We start from the raw sequence: 13,174 nt of genomic DNA on the forward strand, positions 1-13,174 counted from the left end.
AGTTTTGGTTGATCTTTACACTTTTCTATAACATCTTTTTCATATTTTCTTTTTTCCTCTCTGCACTTTTGTACATATTCATTTCTATAACCAGTATATATTTTCCATTTTTCAGGTCTTCTGTCTTTTTTCCATCTGGTCCAGGCTTTGTCTCTTTTGTCTTTTAACTCCCTACAGCTTTTGTTGTACCAGCATTTTACATATTCTTTCTTGTTTTTGTCTTGGGACATACTTTTCCACTCCTTTTTTGTAAATTTTTGTCAAAATATTCCATTTCTCTTCCACTGATGTTTCTTCTTTGTATATTTCTTCCCAGTTTTCTTGTTGGAAGAATTCTCTTATTTTATCAGTTTGTTTTTTCATACATCATTCTTCCTTTTCTATATTGTTCATTTCTTTTCATATATTTTTCTTCATTAAGTTCCAGTTCAATCAATATGTGGTCACTTTTACCTATTGGTGTTTTATATTCAATTTTGTCCACTATTCTAGGTTCAGATGTAATTATTAAGTCTAGCCTCGATGGTTCTTCTTCATTTCTATACCTAGTGTTCTCTTGTATCCATTGTGTCATTGAATGGTCAGTAATCATCTCAAGTAGAGCATTTCCCCATGAGTCATCACCACTCTTTACTGTCATTTCTTCCCAGCAGATTTCTTTGCAATTAAAGTCGCCCATCATAACTATTCTTCCTCCGTCTTCCATTATTTTAGTTAATGCTATCTTTGTGTCCTCTAACATACTTTTATGTTCACTCTCCTCACCTGAGGCTGTTTTCGGAGGCACATAATTGATCACAAATTTTCTGCTCTTCTTATCTCGGTCTTCCACTTCTATCATAATCATCTCTACTGTATTCTTTCCATATATGACACCTTTCACGTTTATATCCTTCTTAGTCAGGAACATAACTCCACCCCCTTGTTTTTTCTCTCTGTTTCTAATCCAACAATTGTATGCATCATGTCCTACACTGTTGGGTGGTAGTGGGCCTTTTAATTTTGTTTCTACAATTCCCATTATGTCCGGTTCTTTTTCTTTCAAATAATCATTCAGTTCATTCAATCCTGTTATCAATCCATCTATATTTGTGTAAGACGCTCTTAGTTTTCTGCCACTTCCATTGTGTTCTCTGTTTCCCTTATGTTTTTCTTTAGTATGTCGAACTGCTTTATTTTCATGTTCACTACTCTCCAATAGAATCTCTCTTTCTCTGACTCCGTTCTTTCCTCGTTTTTTGCCTTAGCTTCAAGTCTTTTCTGCTTTTCTGCCTCTCTTTCCTCCTTATTCATTTCTCTTTTTATCCATACCTTTTTATATTGATCATTTGTTGCTAGTTTCCCTGTTTTGGATAGAATTTTCTCTGCCATTGTTTGTGACCTGAATTTAATCTTAATTGGTCTGGTCTTATCTGTACTATATTTTTCGAGTCTGAATTTTTCCTCAATTTCCTTTATAATTTCTGGTTCATCTTCCTGGACTAATTTTAATAAACTGCTTACTCTTTCATTTTCCTCCTTGATTCTTGCGGTTCTATCTGGGTTATGTTTCTCTTCCATTCCTAATATAATTATACATTTCTTTTTGTCAGCTAATTCTCTTACTATATTCTCCTTCTGTCTCATCACTTTAATAACTGAGTCTTCATTATGTTCTTTCAATTGCTGTTTGACTATGTCAGTGAATGAAACCTTATTCCCTTCTTGGGTTGTTCTCCAATTTTTAGCTTCTTTAGCTATTTTCTCTCTGTTTTCATTACTATTCTTCTTCAATTTCTCATTCTCCTCCTTTACATTTCCTAACTGTCTTTTTAGGTCCTCTATTTCTTCAGTTAAGTTTCTGTTAGCCTTCTCTAGTTGTTCCAACCTTTCAATTCTCTGGAAAATGGAGTCTACATTACCTAACTTACGTTCCAAGTCCTCGATCACCTTATCAACTCTCTCCTCTAGTCTTATCAGTCGGGGGGGGGTTGTGTCCCCCCCACCCTCTTTAAATCCCTGGAACATATTCTCGTCACTTTCCTCTGTATTGCTTCTCTCTATACTTCTAATCTTTACATTTTTATTAGACATTTCATCCTCACACAGTCTTTTGTTTACCTTTCGCTTGTCTGGCTGGGCCAAGTCTACTCCCTCCTCATTTCCTTCCATTTCCCTCAGTAATCCCTCCCCTTTTCCTCTTTCCCTACTTTCCCACTACTCCACGAGCAATTTCCCCCCCACCCTGCAAAAACACTAGGCACTTCTCTTTGCGTTGGGATCCACAGACTTCAGTTTTCTTCAGAACGTCATCCAAGCCGTCCATTCGCTGAAGTGTGTGTGTGTGTATTTACCTAGTTGTATTTACCTAGTTGTATTTTACGGGAAGGGGAGCTATGCTCGTGGGGTCCCGTCTTCATATCTCATTTTATCTAAACTATTTTTAAATTCATGTATTGATTTTGCACACACCACTTTCTCATCTAACTTGTTCCAACTGTCTATTGCTCTGTGAGGAAAGCTGTTCTTTTTAAAATCTCTTCTATAGCTGTCTTTTTTTATTTTCTTTCCGTGTCCTCTTGTATTTCTGTCATCCCATTTTATCAGATTCTCTCTATCAGTAATTTCTATGCCTTTCATGATTCTGTAAATAGCTATCAAATCTCCTCTCTCTCTTCTTTGCTCTAGTGTCTGTAGTTTAAGTTTTTGTAGTCTCTCTTCATATGATAGTTTTGAGAGTGTTGGTGCCAGTTTTGTAATTGCTCTTTGTATTCTTTCAAGTTTTTTTATACATTTTTTTGTACTTGGTGACCATATCGTTGCTGCATATTCCAGTCTTGGTCTTATCAGGGTGATTAGGATTTTCCTCACCATTTCTTCATCCAGGTATGTAAATGCCACTTTGATTGTTCTTATTAAATTATAAGTTTCTCCAAAAATCTTATTTATATGTTTCTCAGGTGACATATTATTCATAACAATGACTCCCAGGTCCTTCTCATTTTCTACTTTTTTTATTCCTTCTTCTCCCAAATTATATGATCCTGTTATTCTGTTTTTGCTTTTTCCAAATTCCATTATACTACACTTTTTTGTATTGAACTCCATCTCCCACTTCCTACTCCATTCTTGTACTTTATTTAGATCTCTCTGTAGTGATTCACAATCTTCTTCAGTTTTCACTCTTTTCAGTAATTTTGCATCATCTGCAAAGAAGCTCATATAGCTTTCAATTCCTTCATCCATATCATTAATATATATAGCAAACATTATTGGGGCCAGAACTGTTCCCTGCGGGACACCGCTTATTACTTCATTCCATTTTGAGTGCTGATCTCTTATCACTACTCTCATTTTTCTTTCTTGCAAAAAGTCTTCCATCCAATTTAGCAATTTACCTTGTATTCCTCCTTCATATTCTAATTTCTTAAGCAACTTCTTATGTGGTACTTTGTCAAAAGCTTTTTTTAGGTCTAGAAATGCACAATCAGCCCATCCATCTCTTTCTTGTATTATATCTATTAGCCTTGAATAGAAACATATTAAATTGGTGACGCATGATCGTCCTTGTCTGAATCCAAATTGCCTTGGGTTTAGTACGTTGTTTTTTTCCAAGTATTTTACCCATCTACTTTTGATAATTCTTTCACATATTTTTGCTATTGTACTTGTTAGAGAGACTGGTCTATAGTTGGTAGGTTCTTCTTTATTTCCTCCTTTATATATAGGTACTATATTTGCTTTTTTCCAATCTTCTGGAACTTTTCCTTCTTTTAAGGAACTGCTTATTATGCTATGTATTTTGTCTGCCAGTTCATTCCTGCATTCTTTCAGAATCCAGTTTGCTATTTCATCTGGCCCATGCAATTTTCTGACATCAAAATTACCCAAGTGTGTCAATATTTCATTCTTTGTTACTTCTATTTCTTCCATAGGGGGGACTTTTTCCTTCCACTCAATCTCTTCAGGTTGTATATTTTCCCTTGTAAACACTGATTTAAAATGTTTGTTCATAATTTCTGCCATTTCCATTTCCTCAGTGTATTCAACTCCTCCTTGTCTTAATTTCTCTAAGTCTTGTTTGTTTTTCAGTTTATTGTTTACAAATCTGTAGAATAGTTTTGGTTGATCTTTACACTTTTCTATAACATCTTTTTCATATTTTCTTTTTTCCTCTCTGCACTTTTGTACATATTCATTTCTATAACCAGTATATATTTTCCATTTTTCAGGTCTTCTGTCTTTTTTCCATCTGTTCCAGGCTTTGTCTCTATTGTCCTTTAACTCCCTACAACTTTTGTTGTACCAGCATTTTACATATTCTTTTTCTTGTTTTTGTCTTGGGACATACTTTTCCACTCCTTTTTTGTAAATTTTTGTCAAAATATTCCATTTCTCTTCCACTGTTGTCTCTTCTTTGTATATTTCTTCCCAGTTTTCTTGTTGGAAGAATTCTCTTATTTTATCAAAGTTTGTTTTTTCATACATCATTCTTCCTTTTCTATATTGTTCATTTCTTTTCATATATTTTTCTTCATTAAGTTCCAGTTCAATCAATATGTGGTCACTTTTACCTATTGGTGTTTTATATTCAATCTTATCTACTATTCTAGGTTCAGATGTAATTATTAAGTCTAGCCTCGATGGTTCTTCTTCATTTCTATACCTAGTGTTCTCTTGTATCCATTGTGTCATTGAATGGTCAGTAATCATCTCAAGTAGAGCATTTCCCCATGAGTCATCACCACTCTTTACTGTCATTTCTTCCCAGCAGATTTCTTTGCAATTAAAGTCGCCCATCATAACTATTCTTCCTCCGTCTTCCATTATTTTAGTTAATGCTATCTTTGTGTCCTCTAACATACTTTTATGTTCACTCTCCTCCCATGAGGCTGTTTTCGGAGGCACATAATTGATCACAAATTTTCTGCTCTTCTTATCTCGGTCTTCCACTTCTATCATAATCATCTCTACTGTATTCTTTCCATATATGACACCTTTCACGTTTATATCCCTCTTAGTCAGGAACATAACTCCACCCCCTTGTTTTTTCTCTCTGTTTCTAATCCAATAATTGTATGTATCATGTCCTACACTGTTGGGTGGTAGTGGGCCTTTTAATTTTGTTTCTACAATTCCCATTATGTCCGGTTCTTTTTCTTTCAAATAATCATTCAGTTCATTCAATCCTGTTATCAATCCATCTATATTTGTGTAAGACACTCTTAGTTTTCTGCCACTTCCATTGTATTCTCTGTTTCCCTTATGTTTTTCTTTAGTATGTCGAACTGCTTTATTTTCATGTTCACTACTCTCCAATAGAATCTCTCTTTCTCTGACTCCGTTCTTTCCTCGTTTTTTGCCTTAGCTTCAATTCTTTTTTTCTTTTCTGCCTCTCTTTCCTCCTTATTCATTTCTCTTTTTATCCATACCTTTTTATATTGATCATTTGTTGCTAGTTTCCCTGTCTTGGATAGAATTTTCTCTGCTGTTGTTTGTGACCTGAATTTAATCTTAATTGGTCTGGTCTTATCTGTACTATATTTTCCGAGTCTGAATTTTTCCTCAATTTCCTTTATAATTTCTGGTTCATCTTCCTGGACTAATTTTAATAAACTGCTTACTCTTTCATTTTCCTCCTTGATTCTTGCGGTTCTATCTGGGTTATGTTTCTCTTCCATTCCTAATATAATTATACATTTCTTTTTGTCAGCTAATTCTCTTACTATATTCTCCTTCTGTCTCATCACTTTAATAACTGAGTCTTCATTATGTTCTTTCAATTGTTGTTTGACTATGTCAGTGAATGAAACCTTATTCCCTTCTTGAGTTATTCTCCAATTTTTAGCTTCTGTAGCTATTTTCTCTTTGTTTTCATTACTATTCTTCTTCAATTTCTCATTCTCCTCCTTTACATTTCCTAACTGTCTTTTTAGGTCCTCTATTTCTTCAGTTAAGTTTCTGTTAGCCTTCTCTAGTTGTTCCAACCTTTCAATTCTTTGAAAAATGGAGTCTACGTTACCTAACTTACGCTCCAAGTCCTCGATCACCTTATCAACTCTCTCCTCTAGTCTTATCAGTCGGGGGGGGGGGGGGTTGTGTGCCCCCCACCCGCGGTAAATCCCTGGAACATATTCTCGTCACGTTCTTCTGTATTGCTCCTCTCTATACTTCTAATCTTTACATTTTTATTTGCCATTTGATCATCACTCAGTCTTTTGTTTACCTTACGCCCGTCTGCCTGGGCCAAGTCCACCACATCCTCATTTCCTTCCATTTCCCCAGCAATCCCTTCCCCTTCTCCTCTTTCCTTACTTTCCCACTACCTCACAAGCAATGCCCCCCCCACCCTGCAAATACAACAAGGCACTTCTCTTTGCGTTGTTATCCACAATCTTCACTTTTCTTCCGAGCGCTCTTACTGCCGTCCGTTCGTTGAAAGTGTGTGTGTGTGTGTGTGTGTGTGTGTGTGTGTGTGTGTGTGTGTGTGTGCGTGCGTGTATGTGTCTGTGTTCACATGTACAAGTAAGCATGTACGTGCGTGTGTCTGTGTTCGTATTTGTGTGTACACGCACGCGCATTCACAACATACACTGGTTGTCTAACACGTGTCTACGTGTGCGTGTCTACACATGTGTAAGCGTGTATATGTCTGTTTTTTTATCTCCCAAACCACCACCGCCAGTAACAACAAGAACCTCATAAGAGACATTAAGACATGACAAGCGCAGTCATTATCAGACTTATTAGTTGTGTTCCAAATGAAAGAAACATTACACTTCAACAGGTTAGGGCAGTAAAATTTCACGATAGCACGGCGCATGTGGTGGAAGCGACAAAATTCTCCTCCCTACCACAGATAACACAACAGAAATCCAATCCATTCGAATCCGCACAGGCAACAAATCAACACTGACAATAGTTAACATGTACATTCCCCCACAATCATCCCCCACAGTTCCAAACACCTTCAGGCCTCAATTTAGCCAACTAACCTCAATCCCCAACCTGATCATGGGTGGTGACTTCAACGCCAAGTCCTCTGCCTGGTATGTCGACAACCCTGACACAGACAGAGGGCTTGATATACAGACTCAGTTTGATACATTGAATATCATGAACAACACACATAATCATACACATATCCCACACCAAGCCCTCTACACTCCCTCCTCTCCTGATATCACCTTCTGTTCCCCCTGCCTAACCCCAACAACATCATGGAGAGTGGTCAGAACCCTTGGTTCTGACCACCTTCCAATCATCATCACCACCAAAACAAGATGCACTCCAGTTGGCCACAGACACACATACACCAATTACAAGAGAGCTAACTGGGAAGCTTTTACTGAAGAGACAGAACAACATTTTGAAACACTTAACAGTACACCAATCACAAACATAAACAATGCTGTGCACACTTTTAATACAATCATACAAAATGCAGACAAGAGATACATCCCTAGAGGCAACAGAAAATCACACAACCCCAACTTCACACCAGAAATCCAAGGCCTCATCAGACAACGTGACACACTTAAACACGATACCCCCACACCTATCCCTCAAAACATAGCAGACCAAATACAAACACTAAACACTGTGATTGCCAATAAAATACACGAACAAAAAACACAAAATTGGCAAAACTTTATCAATGCACTTGATCACAAAACAAACACCAGCAAATTGTACAAAACACTCAACAGCATTACACTATCCAACGGTAACACTACACGCTCTCACGCAGCAATAATCACAACAACAGATAATCTACCCTCAAACAGACAACAAGCAAACGCACTCATACGTCATTTTGCACAGACAAGCCATCTCACTTCTCACCCTGACGACCGACGCACTATTCGACGTAAGAAAGACTTCCCCACAGACTCAGACTATACACCCTTCATAGACAGTCAGACAAAACTCATAATACATAATCTCAAGCACTCATCTGCCTGTGGCCCTGATAACATAAGCAACATCCACCTAAAACACATTGGACCACAAGGTATACACGCACTCACAAACATTGCAAACTATAGCTATTCACACAACACTATACCTGACATCTGGAAGCATGGTAAAATAATCACCATTCCAAAACTGAACAAAGACCCAACAATCCCAACATCGCACTGCCCAATCACACTTCTCTGCACCCCCTCTAAAGTCATTGAACGCCTAATACTTCAACTTGTCACACCACATATTCCCCTTGCTGACTCACAACACGGTTTTAGGCCACTACACTCCACAAACACTCTTCTGATAAACCTCACACAAAGAATTTTAGATGGCATCAATTCAGATAGGCCCCACCACAGAACACTTCTCATAACATTAGACATTAGTAAAGCTTTTGATGCTATCCCCGCCACAACCTAACAAATAAAATATATAACACAGACATGCACAATAACACCAACAGATGGCTGGCCAATTATCTGGCAGGTAGGAATGCTTACGTGTCATATAATGGCCAATCATCGCACATCAGAAACATTAAGAATGGAGTACCTCAGGGCTCAGTTCTATCCCCCACACTATTTAATCTATACATGCATGACATACCCACACCAGACACCTCAGAAATACAAATCTCTTCCTACACAGACGACATAACAATCACATGCACACATCGTAACACAGACAAAGCTGCAGAAATAATCCAGCCATACCTTGATACACTCAACACATGGTTCATCACAAACAGACTCAAAATAGCTCCAACCAAATCTACAGCAACACTTCTCACCAACTGGACAAAAGAACACAAATACATACCTCATCTCTACATTAACAACACTCTAATACCACACACAAACACACCGAAAATTCTTGGTGTAACATACGATACATCCGTCTTTCAAACAACACATCACAAACATAAAAAACAAATGCACACCTAGACTTAACGCACTTAAGTCAATCACAGGAACAACATTTGGACAAAACAAAGAAACTAATATAACAATATACAAACAATGCATACGCTCAGTGTTGAATTATGCGAGTCCTGCATGGGCTCCTAATCTCAGTGAGACACACCACAATACCCTTCAAATCATACAAAACAAAGCCCTAAAAACAATTACAGGCTGCACAAATACAACACCAACAGACCATTTACACCATGAAACAAAAGTCCTCAAAGTCAAGGACCACCTCGACATGAGAGGCACACAAACACTTGCCGCAGCCATCACAAACACATCACATCCGCTACACTACATAGCAGAACACCCACACACACCAAGAAACATTAAAACAACAACCAAAGACCTTTATTATGCACAAATACTCTCTTCTCTTCCTCCACAACCACCAAATACCAGCCTCCGGAAACATATTCATAATCATATCACTCACCGCTCCATTAACACACTGAAAGACAACACACTGCTGCATGCCAGAACCCCTGATATCCACCCTTCTGAATCCTCTCTCCCAAGAAAGGACAGAGTCCACTTGGCCAGACTGCAGTGCGGCCACCACCCAGCACTTCTAAGCTACCAGAAGAGGCTGGATGACCGCATTGTGAACAGCTGCCCAGGATGTAACACTTCACCCCATACCACACAACACATAATGGAAGACTGCATTATACACAATCATGCACGCAAACAACACAACATATACTCTATAAAGGATTTGTGGGAAAACCCAGTTTCGGCTGTAGCATTCCTTGGGGAGACGGGACTGCTCGGACAGACAGTCTAGGGAACGACAACAACTTCCACCATACTTCTCAAACACATTTAAATTTCTCCATTCTGCTTCCCTTAAATTCCAGGTCTCTGCCCCTTAGTGTCATAGGCACAATCAGCCCTTCACACAGTCTTCTCTTCACTTCCATCCCCAGATTTCTCACGACAATTTTCATTTCCCAAAGACATTTACTTACTTCCTTCACTCTATAGTTTACGTCTACCCACACTCCTCCTTTCTCTGCTATACATGACCCTAAATTATCCACTTTCTCTAACCTCTTTCTTTTAAGACTTATAACCAGCTTACTCCCACCCTCACCTCTTGTACTGTATACCTCATCACCTTGCTTTTAACCATCATTATATCAATAACAGAAATGATAATAATATATCTATATATCAAGGGCATCTTCCCATTTATAAGGGAGGTACCCATCCAAGACACACACTCACTCCCATCAACCAGCCATTGTTTCCTTCTTATCTTAGCTCTATGTAGATGAAGGGACATCCCTGCCTCCTGTCCAATGCCTGGATCAGAGGCAATACAGTAAGACACAACACATCTACAGCAAGATCACCTCATTTAAATGACAACCCTCCCTCCTCATCCCCTCAACCAAAAAATAGAGAAGATGGGGATAAATCCCTTCAGACTGTCAAACTATCATCCATACACAACCATTCTTCATTCACACCTATCTCTTGCCTTCTGCATTCTCTGCTAAACAGGCATTCCCCTCTTGCTCAAAGACACCTTCACCCCATCCATCCATTTCATTTATGGTCATCCCTTCAAGTTCATTCCATTCACCTCTGTCTTCCAAATGGAGAAGATGGGGGATAAATTCCTTCAACTGCATCAAACTATCATCCATACATAACCATTCTCCACTCACACCTATCCCCTACCTTCTCCCTTCCCTACTCAACAGACATTTCCCTTTTGCTCAAAGACCCCTTCACCCCATCCATCCATCTCATTTTTGGTTGTCCCCTTAAATTCACTCCATCCACCTCTGTCTTTTCAATCACCCAAGACATATACTTGATTCCCATCGCAAAAAAGTTAATCATGCACCACCTGACAGTTACCAGAAAAAATAATCATTAATACTTACTGTTTGTTCATTGATGGCAAGAGCAGCTACAGGGGCTTGGTGAGCTACAAGCTGCCTCACATAAACCAATCGAGCCAAATCCCAAATAATGGCAGTACGATCACGAGAGCCCGAAACAAGGAGGCCATAGGCATTGCTGGCAGCTAGGCATGTGACTGCATCACTGTGACCATAAAGTGCTGCTTTGTGTACTAATTGTCGTTTGACAATCTCATATGCATTGACAACCTGCAAACAAAACAAAAAAACAAAAAACATGACAATTACGTGACAACCAATTCATGAGTTACAATATCATGGATGAAAATAAATCCAAAACCACATGTCAAAATCAACATAAGATATTCTCTAAAACACAGCATATGGATACTACAGTGTATGAGCAGACACATTGAATTTAAGAGGAGCAGGGAGAAGTTTAAATGTGATTGAGGTGAAATGTCTGAAGTATGGTAGGGGTTACTAGGTTGGATAGTGAGAAATGAGGTGAGGAGGAAAGTGGGAATGGAAAAGGTGACAGATAGACCTCATGAAAGAGTATTGAGATGGTTTGGACACATGAAAAGAATGAGTGATGAAAGATTAATAAATGAAGTGTGGAAGGCAGAGGTGGAGAATAGGGATGAGTGGAGAGTTGTTGTGTATAGATGATACTGTTATACAAGAAAGGGAGGGGCAGGGGATGGGGGGGTAGGGGGTGCTTATGTGTGAATGATATTTTGACACAGTCCAAAAGGATTTCTCCCCATCTTCTTTTTTTCTGTATGATGGTATGGAGTGTGGGGTATCTGCATATATATATATATATATATATATATATATATATATATATATATATATATATATATATATATATATATATATATATATACACACTGATTGTGGTCATGGGAGGAACTAAGAAATAACTGTGATTGGAGAGGAAAATGGAAGAGATTTAAGGAAAGATGAGACAAGGAGCTTTTGTTATACATAAAACTATGTTTCCATACATACATACATATACCAGAGACTTTTTCCCCCTTAAAAGGGAGGTAGCCAAAAAATAAAGGCATAAAACCCACTCCCACCCATTCCATCCCTAATACACTCCACTCCCCTCCCCTCCATTCTCTACCCTCCCTCTTGGCAACTCCTAGATGACGGGTCATCCCTGCATCTTGTCCACTGCCCTGGGTCAGAAGCAGTGACTCAAGACACAGCACATCCACAGCAAGGCCGCTTCATTAAATCAGCGACCCCCCGCTCTCCGTCCCCTCATGCAGAAAAGAAGATGGTGAGAAATCCCTTCGGGCTGTGTCAAATTTTTCTCATACATACTACGGTACCTCACTCCCTATCTCCCATCCATTCCACCTCATGCATCACAACATCATCCATATACAACCATTTTCCATTCACCCCTGTCTTCTGTCCTCTCCCATCCTTCCTCAACAGACATTCCTCTCTTCCCCAAAGCGCCTTTCACCCCATCCATCCATCCCATCCTAGGTCGCTCCTCGTGTTCACTCCCTCCACATCTGCCTTCCATACCTCTTTTACTAGTCTTTCTTCACTCATTCTTTCCATGTGTCCAAACCATCCCAATACTATTTCATCCACCCCATCTCCCAACTCCCTTACCACCCCTGTTCTCCTCCTCACCTCCTCATTTCTCACTCTATCCAGCCTAGTAACCCCCATCATACTTCTAAGACACCTCATCTCAAACACAAACTTCTCCTCTCTTCCTCTCTAATCTTTCATGTTTCTGCCCTACACAGTGCTGTTGGCACAATCACTCCTTCATACAATCTCCTTGTAGCATCCATTCCCAAATGTCCATTTCTCATTACACTTTTTAATCCACCAAGGCATTTACTCACTTCTCTCAATCTACATTCTACCTCCACCTCCACTCCTCCCTTTCCTGCCACATTCGCACCCAAGTATCTAAAACTATCCACTTCCTCCAGTCGCTCTCTCTTAATGCTCACTTCCAGTCTGCTGTCACTTTCACCCCTTGTACATCTCATCACTTTACATTTACCCACATTTATGTTCAGCTTTCTTCTTTCATACACTCTCCCATACTCTGTCACTAACTTCCTCAATCCCTCCTCTGATCCTACTAAAAGTGCAGTGTCATCCACAAACAACTGCTGGCTCACCTCCCACTTTTCTCCATTTTCTTTAACCATCTCCAATCCCTGACCCACTACCCTTGCATTTACCTCTCGCAATACCCCATCCATGTATAAGTTGAACAGCCAGGGTGACATAACACATCCCTGATGAAGTCCCACCTATACCTCAAACCACTCACCCTTTCCATTTCTAATCCTGACACATGATCTAATACTCTCATAAAAACTCCTA

At 39.0% G+C, this 13,174-nt stretch overlaps 1 protein-coding gene across 5 annotated transcripts in view; it reads right to left on the reverse strand.

The window, feature by feature from the left end:
• Nucleotides 1-13,174, reverse strand: part of bchs (WD repeat and FYVE domain containing 3 bchs) — a 404,566-nt gene that overhangs the window by 50,047 nt on the left and 341,345 nt on the right. For all 5 annotated transcript variants that reach the window (XM_076187465.1, XM_076187467.1, XM_076187468.1 and 2 more), the window contains exon 55: nt 10,817-11,044. In XM_076187465.1, coding sequence (XP_076043580.1) covers nt 10,817-11,044 — 228 coding nt within the window. The remainder of the gene's footprint in view (nt 1-10,816; nt 11,045-13,174) is intronic.

Source organism: Oratosquilla oratoria, chromosome 6 (assembly GCF_046742065.1).
Source record: "Oratosquilla oratoria isolate Oo_2021 chromosome 6, ASM4674206v1, whole genome shotgun sequence".
NCBI lineage: Eukaryota > Metazoa > Arthropoda > Malacostraca > Stomatopoda > Squillidae > Oratosquilla > Oratosquilla oratoria.